The sequence below is a fragment of the Brassica oleracea genome, chromosome C1 (genome assembly GCF_000695525.1).
Source record: "Brassica oleracea var. oleracea cultivar TO1000 chromosome C1, BOL, whole genome shotgun sequence".
In the NCBI taxonomy this organism is placed as follows: domain Eukaryota; kingdom Viridiplantae; phylum Streptophyta; class Magnoliopsida; order Brassicales; family Brassicaceae; genus Brassica; species Brassica oleracea.
Genome location: NC_027748.1, coordinates 41324013 through 41336675, shown reverse-complemented (window position 1 = coordinate 41336675; position 12663 = coordinate 41324013). Strand labels below are relative to the sequence as shown.

Below are 12663 nucleotides of genomic sequence, written 5' to 3'. Positions count from 1 at the left end.
TATGTCCAAAAACGCATCGATCGATCACTAAGATGGACCAAAGCGTAACAATGTGATCGATCGATGGGTATATGTCCAAAAACGCATCGATCGATCACTTGTTCGTTGGAATTTCCTCAGAATTTTGTGAGGAACACATTTCTCCTCGGAATTTCCTCGGAATATACCGACGGATTAATGTTTCCTCGGAATTCCGTCGGTATATTCCGAGGAACCCCAAAATTTGGGCTTCCTTGGAATTTCCTCAGAAATTCCTCGGGAAATTCTGAGGATTTCATTTTCCGTCGGAATGTCCGTCAGAATACCGATGTTTTCTTGTAGTGTTATTTTAATTTTTGACATTATTTATATTAGCAAAACATCATTTAAATTTTGACTTATTTTGTGTTTTTAAGTAACTGTCTTTGACAAACTCAACTCTTAATCCTATCACATGATTAGTAAAACACAGAAGAGAAGACAGAAGATTTCAATAGAAGAAACAAAAAATAATAATTTTTTGAAGTATCTTTAATTTGTATCAGTAAAAAAAAAGTATCTTTAGTTTGTACAGGAACTTGAAACAAAACTTATGCTGCAGCCAACGGTAATATCTAACATCTGTTTACATTCATATAAGCAAGTTATGTACGAATTTGCTATGGTTAACTATCTACCATTACCGAGAGAGCCCGTAGAAACCTCCGTGGAAAACGAAAACGTAGTCGAGCTCGAGGCTATATCAGATGACACATTACATACAACATTCGCCCTAAGATGATCTCTAGAAGAATCTGAAAACCCCAAGTTTCCATCAATCTCCGGAAGATCCTCGTCACCGTTCAAATATCTAATCACTTTCCTCATCGTTGGCCGAGCCGTTGGTTTCTGATGGCAACATAACAACCCCACAACGAGAGCTAGCTTCGCCTCTCTACCATTGAAACTAGACCCGAGTTTCTGATCAACCGCGCGAAGCACTCCACCGTTCGTGTGAAAGTCCATAACCCAATCAGCTAAAAAGAAGTTCTCGGTATTCGTCGGCCTCCTCCCACACACGATCTCCAACAACAAAACGCCAAACGCGAAAACGTCAGACGCGGTCGAGCCTTTCCCGTTGCGCGTGAGCTCAGGCGCCATGTACCCTAACGTCCCAACGACCTTAGTTGTCTGCGTTAGCGATCCGCGTTCGTAAAGCCTCGCGAGTCCAAAGTCTCCCAGCTTAGCGTTCATCTCAGCGTCCACGAGAACGTTACTCGCTTTCACGTCTCTGTGTATCACGACCTGCTCCCACTCCTCGTGGAGATACAACAGCCCCGAGGCGACTCCCTTTATGATCTCGAAACGCTCCTCCCACGTCAAAACGACGCCGTTTCGCCTCGGCTTTGCGTACAGCAGTGAGTCTAAGCTACCGTTGGGGATATAATCGTAAACCAACAAGAGGTCTTTCTTGTGTTTGCACCATCCTTGAAGGTTCACTAGGTTCTTGTGGCTTAACCTACCTAAGCTCTCAATCTCGGCTACAAACTCTCTAAAACCTTGTTGGCTTGTTTGAGTTATCTTCTTGACCGCGACAGGCCCCAAAGAAGGTAAGTTTCCTCTGTACACGACCCCGAACCCTCCCGAGCCGATGATCTCACTCTCTTTGAATCTCTTAGTTGCTAAGTAGAGATCTTTGTAATTAAACCTATGAGGATAATCAATCTCCCAATCCTCTAACGCCTCTCCTTCTTCGATCCGCCTCTTGTACATAACGAATACAAACAGCAACGCAAGGAGGAACAGCGTGACGATCGATAGAGATGCAATCAAGGCTACGACTGGAGAGTCGTAGCCTTTCTTGCTGCTCACGTTTGGAGGCGGACGAGGGAGGAGAGAGACATTGAGCCAGCTAGAAACTGGACTCTCTCCACATGAGCTGGCGAAACTCCAACCCATCACGTAGTGAGCGCTAGACTGGCCTTTGCCAGTCGCGGAGGTGAACCCCACGTACACCTTCTCCTTCGTCACGATCCGGGACAAGTTCAAAACTTGTCGCGAGATCATAGGCGTCGCGGGTTTTAACCCGATTCGCGTAGGATAGACTGTAACGTTTAGACTGTCGGTTGGTCCGTCGTAGTCCAGATGAACTTGGATCGGTTCGCCGCTCTCTAGCTGAAAATCCTCTTTTCGATCATCCGTGTCGTGGTAAATGACCGGCTCCTGTACGGCCGAGGAGAGGTTGTTGAAGTCGAGGCCGACGTGGTTTCCTCTCCTGTCGTCTCCGTCTTTGAACCCTTGCACCGTGTCGAACTCCACGGCGAAGACGTGGTTCGACGGATCTCCGTTGCTGGATCTGTTCAAAAGGCCTAGATACTGAGCTGACTCGGCTCCGGGGCGGTTCGGGGTCGGCGAAAGCGTGAATGTGAAGCCGAAACCGCCGTTTCCGGGACTAGATGGGATTATGACGAAGACGAAAGATGTGCTGAAGGAACATAGTTTGTTGGATGATCCGTCACGGAGTCTGATTGGTTCGCGGTAAAACGCTGTTCCGGTCACGTTGTGGTCCCGGTTAGTTAGTCTGAGTAGACCATCGGTTTCTTGGATCGTCGCAGCTTGTTCGGTTTGAATTTCGGTTTGGTTTCCTCTGAAACCAAGGAAAGTGAACTTTGTTGTTGTGGAGGCGTCAGCAAGAACGTTTGATGATAGAAAGAGCAGGAACATGAGTGTTTCTATGGATCTTCTTGCTATGCCCATTGAGAATCTTGAGCTTTCTTGACTTTGATGATGGTATGAAGTAAGAGATCTTTTTAAGGCATACGCAAATTTCAAGAGCATGGACTTATGCTTTAGATGCCGGAATATTAGAAATGTTAAAAGTCAAGGTCTTTCGGACAATGTGTGTGGTCTGTTATTTCGAGTCATTTGTGTGGAGGAGATGAAATGACCTTCAAATCAATTTCCATGAATTTGAGTTATTAATGTGGACAAAACGAAACTATTAAGACAGACAGAATATTACGCGGTTCTGACTTATGGTTGGAAGTCAAAAGAGAGCACTAAGGTGGTGCATTCAATTTATCATTGGAAGTCATTTGATTTTTGTTAAAAAAAGTTGCTAAGTTGATTGAACTGAAAATTTATGATAATTTTAGTTAAATCACCCTTAAGGCCTTAACTATCAAATATGAGATTTTATTTTAACTAATAAGGTGGTGGATTCAATTTATCATTGAAAGTCATTTGATTTTTTGTAAAAAAAATTAAATTGAGATGAATTGAAAAAAAAAAAAAAATTTAGTTAAATCATCTTGAACCATGAGATTTGAGATTTTACCTTTTAACTAATAAATTTCAACCAAACACTCTACAAATATTATAAAATTTTCAAAATTCAAAAACAAAATTAGTAGCGGTAGATTTAAAAGTAGTATATCAAATTTATTTATTTATCTATGCTATTAAAAGGGAAAATTTTTTCAAAAATCTATTTATGCAAGGTTGGTGAACCCTTTCATTATACTTAATTTTTTTGGTCTTACCATATATTTTTGTAACATTACGTTAATTATATTATACCATATATATACCGGTTTTTTACTCTAACAAAAAAATCAATAACATTACACCATATATTTACAGATTACTAAAACACTATACCAAAACTATATCAATCCTATTGGCCACCAATGACTTCTAAACATGTCCCATTACGATTATAACATGACTATCTATCCTAATATACAAAAAAACTATATCATTCAACTGACCTACGAACTATGAAACGTTACACTCCATTTTGCCATTGATCACTGTTTTTTTTAAATGAAAAAGCTCCTTGGATGTCTCGAGTTGACCTTACATGTCTTCTCTTCCTGAAACAAAAATACAAGATGTCAAAACTCTTATTCAAATGTCACTTATTCAAAAATCAAACATGACTTTGTTAAAGACCTAGACCACCATAGTTTTGACACTATCATACCACATTCTTCATCACATTGTCTGTTATACAATCATACTCTGACATTCAAATACATCAAAACATTACATCACATATACATATTATTGAAGCAGTTACATATTATTTAAACCATAAGATTGGTTGATAATTACAAATTTAAAATTAAAAATTTAATCGTAACAATATGTTAACAAAAACAAATATATTGTGAATATGCTAAGTAGATATATTCTAAGATTTTTTATGTTAATAATATACTAGAGATAAGATTATCAAAACAAAAAACAAAAAATAATTATCTTACTTGGTCTACAAGTTTATTTATTATGACACTAATACATCATTTTCCTTATTTCTATCAACCAAAATACCAAAACAATTCTACTTATATTTTTTATCAAGATTTTCTGTAACAATAGATTTGACTCATTTTATAATTTCTATATGATAATTTGGGATTTTCGGTTCAAATCGGGTGTATAAATTAAAATATTTAATAATTTTGATAATTTTTAAATTTAGGTATCCATTTGATTCTAGGTTCGGTGTTAAAATTTTGGTCTTAGAGATATATGATCTGCTTGGTTATTTATAACATTCAATTCTATTTTACTTTTCATTTTCTTTTTTTTTGTATGATCCAGGTCGCGGTTTCGGATAAATGTGTCCAGACCTATACACAAACTTATATAGAAATTAAAAAAAATGTATTTAATTTCGAAAAAAAACCTGCACTTCCCAGACGCGGATCAAAATCTAGTTTATATTATTAAAACGAAGTACATTTTACAAATAAACTTCTTTTCATGATTAATATTACACTTTTTGCCATTGGAAATAACATTGCTCTTTCAATCAATCGTTAATGTCATTTTCCTAATTTAACATCACAAAATAAAAGCCCATTCGATATACTTACGTAACTTACCAATAATCATTGGTTTTCCCTTAAACCGTTTATTTGATAGAGAGATCCAATTATCATTTTTATTGTGGACAAAACGAAACTATTAAGACAAAAATATTACGCGGTTCTGACTTATAGTTGGAAGTCAAAAGAGAGCACTAAGGTGGTGTATGATAATTTTTAAAAAAGTTTCTAAGATGATTGAACTGAAAATTTATGATAATTTTAGTTAAATCACCCTTAACTATCAAATATGAGATTTTATTTTTAACTAATAAACTCCAACCAAACACTCTAAAAACAATTAGAAGAATCTTAAAATTCACAAAAAAAATTAATAACAGTATATTTTTAAGTAATTTATCAAATATTAAATTTAATAACACTGAATTTGAGAAAAAAAAAACCAATGTTCAAATAATAATGAATTTGTCATTTAAATACACCCCTAAACCGGAGTGCATTGATCATAAATTAAGTTGGCCCATTCCGAAAAGATGGGCTGGGCCCATATTCTTTAAAGCAAATAGTAAAAGCACAGTGTAATCAAATTAAACTGATTCTTTCAAGTGAAATTCGAAAATCAAAAATCAAAATTTCAGATCTTTCCTCTCATCTTCTCCCTCCTCTCCTCTCTTCTCTTCTCGAGCCAAGAGGCGAAAGTCACGTACTCGCAACTTCGATTTCAAGAATCTCCAATTCTCCTGGTGAGGGTTTAGAGAGCTCTGAGAATCTAAAAGCTTAGGGCTTTACCGCCCGTATCAAAAAATGGGGAACCTTTCGGAGAGCTTCGACATCGAAGATCTGATGTCATACGGCGACGACTTGATCAGCTTACTGAACGCCAAGAACGGGTTCGAGGTAGTATCGCAGAGCTTCGAGGACTTGAAAGCTCTCCGCTTTGTTTGCGACGACGATTTCAATCAGACTCAGAGATCTATCCAAGGTCAGTTCTTTTCGATCTGGGTCTCTAGAGAAACTTCGAAAGACATAAACTTTACAGTGATTTGACTTCATAAATGCAGACTGTAAGAAGAAGCTCGTTGCTTGCAAGAAGAAAACAGAGGAAGCTTATTCAGATGTTTCGCGTGGAGACGACGACGTTGAGCGTCTTCAGAGAGAGCTTGAGGAAGAGATGGAGCTAGAGTGCAAGCTCAAAGACGAGCTTAGATAAGTATTAGTTTAGTTTCAGTCAAGTATTGGTTCAGACAGTGTCATGAAAAGTCTTTGTTCTTGTCAATACAGTAGTCGCTGAGGAACTCAAAGACTTGAATGCACAGTGGACGTATGTTGATGAGCAAAGGCAATCTATTAAGAGAAAAGAGCGGGACGACTTGAGAGCTGAGTAAGATCCACAAAACCAAGTTTCCTCTTCTGAGTGTTGTTTTTTTTTTTCAATCTTTGTTGTGTTACATCTGCAGGAAAATGCTCTCTATGTATGCTTCTGTTACAAAAGTTATACCAGACGTTGAGGATCCATCAAAGATCTCAGGATGTATCCTTTTCTTTAAGAGTCTCATTCCTTTTTTTTTTTTATTCCTTTGAGTGTTTTGTATCCTTGATTTATATATATTTATTTAGATATGGTTGATCGCGAGAAGAAGGTAATTGAGAAGTTCCAGTTTGAGACAAATAAGATGACGGCTTATGAGACATGCAACAGTATCTGGAGCATCATTAACAAGCAATAGACAGACGTGGTGGCACGCACGAGTTCAGTTGTTTGATGTGTCTGAATAGATTTGGTTTTAGCTTAGCAACCAAAAACATTCGTACCACCCCATCTACGGTCCCTTGGATGTAAACCCATCCTGCTTAGTTTTTCGTTGGCCTTTTGTAATTTGATTATGAATCTTCTTCTCCTGTAATACCATCATCATCACGCAGTGTACCTGTAAAATCATCTCTCTTGTTGTGCCATTTTCTTGATAAATCTTGGTGTGTAGATTGATGCAAATTCCGGATTGTTTGTACATATTACAAAGGGTGAATCAGTGCTTCAGCTGCTATTACCTAGCTTCTCCGTCGAACTATGTAACCTGCTTATTGTATCCACTGAATCACTGAACCTATTCGGTTTTGCAATTTTTCTATCACATTATTGTCTTGTGCTGGGTAGATTTTTAACGTGGTCTGGTTTAGATAGAAGTTATGTTGGTAGAGAACAATGGCAGAGATGTTTCATAAGGTTGGTGGAACAAACAGACAAAAAGTTCTGACAAAATGATTCTTTAGGAAATTTTTTTTTTTTTTTTGCTCAACAACAACTTTATAGAATTCTCCCTCCGTTTCATAATAGATGATGTTTTGAAGAGTTATTGATGTTTCAAAATACATGATGTTTGATATTTTTTAATTAGTTTAAAAATCATTGAAAATCGTATGACCAATGATGTTTTATAGTATTTTTGATGATTGGCTGGATTAGATTTATTTAATATTTTTAGTGTTACATTTTAAGAAAATGTGTATGTCTTAATTCTTGTGTCTTCATTCAAAACATCAACTATTTTGAAATAGAAAGAGAAACATCAACTATTTTGAAACAGAAAGAGTATAACTTAGGGACAAAGGACTTAAACTTCTCATTCGTTATTCTAACTGCTGACTTTAGGAATCTTTTTGTTGAGCTTTGTATATAAAACACACAAAAATTTATAAAACTCTTTAAGCAAATTAAGAACCTAAACTTAGTTCTTCTTTTATTCAGTCTAATAACAACTTATAAGCAAACAAAAAAATAAAATAAAAAAACTAAAACCCAAAACCAAAAGCTGTGTTGAGAAACCTAACTGCCAAGTGAAAGCTACATAGTTAATGATTTCACAAACCACTCACACCTGAAACCCCAAATGTAGCAGACAGAGTACAGAGACATCATCTAACAAGACGAAAACATCCGTTTGATTCCAGACTTCTGCTCTGTCGTTAGCCTCGAAGGGAACTTAACATTGAACTTGATCCTCAAGTTTCCCTTTTTCGACGGGTCTTTAGGGATAGGCATGCCTTCTCCTTTCACAACCTCTTCATAAGAAGGGCTGATAACGTTGTTGACCGGAACCGTTAGCGTTCTCCCATCCAAAGTCGTGACCTGAGCGGTGTACCCCGTGAGCGCTTCCACGAGAGGGATCTTCTGCGTGATCACAAGGTCGTTCCCGTCTCTCTTGAACACAGCGTGCGGCTTCTCGTCGACTATGAATACGAGATCTGACGGTATGATTCCTCTCTGCTCGTTTCCTTTCTCGGGGAATGTTATCTTTGTCCCTTTCTTCCATCCTGGTTTGATCTCTATCGTTAAGATCTCTTCAACCGTTGTCGGTCTCCTGCATTGTAACAAAGAATTCATTTTTTCTTTAACTTGCATTACTGATTTCAATAACTTAGAAGCTACAAAAATAACCAGTGTTCTAAAAATCGGTTTAGACAGCGGCTAGTCGCCTTGTATAAAAACAATTTTTCCAGAATGATTCTAGACGTTCAAAAAATCTGTCTAGGCGCTAAAAAAATTGGTCTAGACGCCTAAATCGAGTCTAAAAGAAATAATTTTTCCCGAATGATTTAAAAAAAATCTGTCTGGGCATTCAAAAAATCGGTCTAGGTACCCGACTAAACAATAATCTTCTAAGCATTGAAAAGTAACTCGTTATATCCTCAAAAGTTCAACTCGGACTCGCTCAAGTACTAAGTCAAGTGCTTAACAACTCAAGTAAAAGAGGATTCACATAACTCAATGTTCATGAGTCCAACAGAGTCTATCAAATGGCTAAATGTTAATGAGTAGTTTCTAGCATTACATCTCCATCTATCTATCTATCCAGGTAACTTCTTAAACTTCAATGCATAGCAATGTTGAAGAAAGTACCAGCTAGAATCAAGAACGTCCCTCGAGATCTTCATCTTCTTAGTGATACCTTTATACAAATCCTCCAAACTACAAGGAAGCTGTCTCTCTATTGGAGCAGCTTTCCTCGGTGGAGCAGCATTAGAGGTTTCTCCTGCAGCGGACCTGTAAGACGAGAAAACGTCTTCAGCGAACCTAAACCCACCACCAGGGGGACCTGCACCGCGCGGGTCGCCATTAAAGGGTCTCGAGAAGCCAAAGAACTCAGAGAAGATGTCGTCAGCGCTTCTACCGTTGAACCGGAACGAAGCCCCTCTGTCTGAACCACCAGGAAACCCGCCGGGACCAGGAGGCGGAGCCTGTCTGTTTAGACCTTCTTCTCCGTACTGATCGTAGATTGCTCGCTTCTGAGGATCGCTTAGTACCTAAGATCAATGCAACCAATCAGAACAGATCATTAACACTTTTGTCCTCAAAAAGTGTTGTGATTTGGTAACTAAAGAGCTGCTCAAACTCAAATTCCGACAAAGATTGAGACTTTCAATGGAAAAAAGACAAAACACGAATCAAAACTATCATAAGAACAGATCACTAACACTTTTGTCCACACAAAGTTTTGTCCTTTGGTAACTAAAGAGCTGCTCAAATTCAAATTCCGACAAAAAGACTAGAACTTTCAATGGAAAACGAACGAAACACGAATCAAAACATCATAAGCACATATCACTAACATAAACTCAAATTCAAATTCCGACAAAGATTGGAACTTTCAATGGAAAACGAAAACGGGTTTCGTCGCATATGGATTTTAAACTCGAGTTGTGTAAGAGAATTTTTTACATCGTAAGCTTCGGAGATCTGTTTGAATTTGGCTTCTGCTTCTTTTTTGTTGTTAGGGTTCTTGTCGGGATGCCACTTCATGGCGAGTTTGCGATAAGCTTTCTTCAAATCTTCATCTTTAGCGCTTCGATCAACTTGAAGTAACTTGTAATAATCGACCCCCATTGAATCGAATCTTCACTCGATTCGCTCTTCGTTCTCACAACTCGTGATCTTCTTCAATTAAAACTCAACGATCATGCCCTACTACCGGTTTAGATTTATCTTCGAGCGGTTCTTCTATTTGATCTTAGGCGGTTTGACTATAAGAATCGTTGGGCCGATCACGCTTCCTAAGAAATGGATCCATTTGGGATACATTGGGCTTTAGACGGGCCGCAAAAGACAATGACGAATATACCCTCCTTGTTGGAGTGTAGCGCAGATCGTCTGCGGTTTATCACTGACTTTGGTTTATGATTCGGTTTACTATTGATTTGAGATTTAACGGTTCAGAGTCTTTAGACAGTAACGTCTTACCGCATAGTTCTGGACCTTCCGGTGTTTTATTACCTGAAGATTGTCAATTGAAAGGAGACACCCGCATAAAGTAAACCGAGAGACAAAACACTATAAGCAAACACTTATATTTAAAATTTCTTTTAAACAATCTATTACAAGATTTGGTTAATTCGGATTTTACACGTCTAGTGTTAATACCCTAACAAACGCCACTAAAAGATTTCTAAGCTACTACGCTTATGTCTCTCTTCCGTCAAGTACTTCATCAACTGCTTCAGCACGATCAAAACAACACTCAAGAGTTTTTCTCTCTCTATAAAATCAGTCTTTGTGTCTCTGTCTATCCTAACGATTCTCAAAGCTATTTTATCATTAACTCCACGTTTTTCTATGTCTTTTCTCTAAGGCATCACGAATATAGACATCTTCCGTAACAATAAGTGCAACTTGTCTTCTCTTGGAATGCACTTATTCCTCTTTCCTTAAGTCATAAACTTGTTCCTCAAGTTTATTTATTTTTTCAATATCTCCAAAATACACTCTTGCTCTCCAAATCAATACGATTCCAGCTCAGCATCTTGATTCCACATGGTCTTCACCACTCAACATAACGTCTGCTTCATCAACTAATTCAGAGCAAACATCTTAAATCTTCAAAAATTTCTTTCATAAGTTATCTCAATCATTCTGCTTCGGAAAGCTTCGCTCCAAACTTAATTGGATGATGATCGATGCATTAACCAACAAACAAAAACAAATATTGTTTTGACAAATAAGACACATGCTCTAAACAGAGAATGCCTCGAGCAATTAAAACACTTTCCAAAAAACCAATATAACACACACCATTGGATAGAGTAAAGAGGAAGAAGACCCGCAACTATTCTAGTCCTTTACTCATAACCCATGTTCTAAAAATCGTGCGTCTAGCCACTTAATCGCTAGGCATCATTCATCCGCTTCGATTTATACTAAATCGGTTTAAAAATCTGTTGTTCGATTTTTGTCCGCCTAGACCGTTTAGATAACCGCTTAACCGCCTAGGCGGTTAAGCGGTTATCTATTTTTTATTATTTTTTTATTTTATTTTTTTAATAATATTTTTTATCTATTTATTTGATTTAAAATTTGATAAATATAATTTATATTCATAATTTTGATGAAATTACACTATATTAAGTTTATATATTTTATTTGTGTATTTATACAGTCCTAAACATTGAAATGTATTAATGTTATGCACAATTAAAGATTAACATGTTTTATAACATATTAAACAATCTAAAAATTCCGCCCCGTATAATTTCTGCTTAGTTCCCGATTTTCTCGCTAGGTGCTAGGCCCAACCCGACCACCCGACTAGCGCTTAGCGTGTTTCCGAACATGGCTCATAAGTCATAACCAATACGATACAGAGAGACAGAGAGAATATTTTATTATTATATATTATAAACTCTGTAGCATAATATTCTGAAATGTCTGATGGTTAGCACAAACAGAGACATACATTTCTACTCTTTTTTTTTTTTTTCTACATTTCTACTTTCAGATTTGCGATAAAAAAATAACTTTTATTTTCTATATTTGGTATTCAGTATTGGTCAACAAACCTCAACAGAAACTTTTACCACAATGCAACGGAAGCGGAAATGGAGATCACTAGACCATATATAACCCTTCCGGTTTCTGAGCACCAAGAAACTTCAAAACATTCTCTAATAATAGTGTCTGAAACAATTCTAATGGACACTATAGTTGGATCACTTGACACGTGTAAACCGGAGAACGGCGACGTCATCAGACCCAACGGTCCCGTTCGATCCGCACCACGCTCCGTCGTCAGCGACTCTTCCAGCGCAACTCTCGGTCGACATTTAGCTCATCGTCTCGTCGAGATCGGCGTCAACGATGTCTTCTCAGTTCCCGGCGACTTCAATCTCGCGTTGCTTGACCATCTCATAGCCGAGCCGGGTCTCAATCTCATTGGCTGCTGCAACGAGCTTAACGCTGGCTACGCGGCAGATGGCTACGCTAGATCACGCGGTGTTGGCGCTTGTGTTGTCACTTTCACCGTAGGAGGACTCAGCGTCATAAACGCTATTGCGGGAGCTTACAGCGAGAATCTGCCGTTGATATGTATCGTCGGAGGTCCGAACTCAAACGACTACGGTACTAACAGGATTCTTCATCACACCATTGGCTTGTCTGATTTCAGACAAGAACTTACATGTTTCGAGGCTGTGACTTGCTATCAGGTAAATCAAAAACCAAAACATGACACTAGGTTTTAATCAATGTTCAAACATGATTAGGCGGATTATTGATATATTTTCTACATTTTATATTTATATTAGATATTTTTGTTTTTATGTTTATTATAAAACTATTTTGATAAATTATAAAACAAGTAGATATACGAAAAATGAAATTAGCAAAATTTATGGATTTACACTAATATCTATATTATTAAAAGATAAGTACTCATTTGAAAATGTTCTTACTTCATTAATTAAACTCCCTTTTTTTTGCTTGTCTTTTTCAGTTGCATTTATGAAATATCCTAAAATGAATAAAACTGTATAATTTATTACTTGTCTTTTCAGTTACATTAATGAAATATGTTTAAATGAATTTAAACTTCCTATTTTATTG

The 12663-nt window shown here is 37.3% G+C and overlaps 4 protein-coding genes across 4 annotated transcripts in view; 2 read left to right on the top strand and 2 right to left on the bottom strand.

The window, feature by feature from the left end:
- Positions 1-492: 492 nt before the first annotated feature.
- On the bottom strand, positions 493-2896 carry LOC106323304 (probable L-type lectin-domain containing receptor kinase VI.1). The gene has a single exon (XM_013761470.1). It carries the CDS (start codon positions 2794-2796, stop codon positions 649-651), a length of 2148 nt encoding a protein of 715 aa, XP_013616924.1. The 5' UTR covers positions 2797-2896; the 3' UTR covers positions 493-648.
- A 2516-nt stretch (positions 2897-5412) lies between these two features.
- Positions 5413-6838, top strand: LOC106324144. The gene is made up of 5 exons (XM_013762183.1): positions 5413-5775; positions 5855-5999; positions 6073-6174; positions 6251-6324; positions 6411-6838. The coding sequence occupies exons 1-5, from the start codon at positions 5598-5600 to the stop codon at positions 6518-6520; spliced, it is 609 nt and encodes a 202-aa protein (XP_013617637.1). The 5' UTR covers positions 5413-5597; the 3' UTR covers positions 6521-6838.
- A 672-nt stretch (positions 6839-7510) lies between these two features.
- On the bottom strand, positions 7511-9782 carry LOC106324077 (dnaJ homolog subfamily B member 13-like). Its single transcript, XM_013762118.1, has 3 exons — positions 9511-9782; positions 8692-9095; positions 7511-8152 (listed from the first exon to the last, which is right to left on the bottom strand). Exons 1-3 carry the CDS (start codon positions 9673-9675, stop codon positions 7711-7713), a joined length of 1011 nt encoding a protein of 336 aa, XP_013617572.1. The 5' UTR covers positions 9676-9782; the 3' UTR covers positions 7511-7710.
- A 1929-nt stretch (positions 9783-11711) lies between these two features.
- LOC106324500 (pyruvate decarboxylase 1-like) overlaps positions 11712-12663 on the top strand; it is a 4150-nt gene continuing 3198 nt past the window's right edge. The window contains exon 1 of the mRNA XM_013762482.1: positions 11712-12266. Within this exon, the coding sequence (XP_013617936.1) occupies positions 11754-12266 (513 nt within the window). The 5' untranslated portion in view covers positions 11712-11753. The remainder of the gene's footprint in view (positions 12267-12663) is intronic.

Bases quoted from the DNA above. Each gene is read 5' to 3' on its own strand.
- LOC106323304 (XM_013761470.1), bottom strand. From the start codon at position 2,796: ATGCTCTTGAAATTTGCGTATGCCTTAAAAAGATCTCTTACTTCATAC.
- LOC106324144 (XM_013762183.1), top strand. From the start codon at position 5,598: ATGGGGAACCTTTCGGAGAGCTTCGACATCGAAGATCTGATGTCATAC. The intron at 6,175-6,250 runs GTAAGATCCACA...TTACATCTGCAG, and splicing joins CGGGACGACTTGAGAGCTGA to GAAAATGCTCTCTATGTATG. The intron at 6,325-6,410 runs GTATCCTTTTCT...ATATTTATTTAG, and splicing joins TCCATCAAAGATCTCAGGAT to ATATGGTTGATCGCGAGAAG.
- LOC106324077 (XM_013762118.1), bottom strand. From the start codon at position 9,675: ATGGGGGTCGATTATTACAAGTTACTTCAAGTTGATCGAAGCGCTAAA. The intron at 9,096-9,510 runs GTAAAAAATTCT...CATTGATCTTAG, and splicing joins AGATCTCCGAAGCTTACGAT to GTACTAAGCGATCCTCAGAA. The intron at 8,153-8,691 runs GTACTTTCTTCA...GTTACAATGCAG, and splicing joins GACGTTCTTGATTCTAGCTG to GAGACCGACAACGGTTGAAG.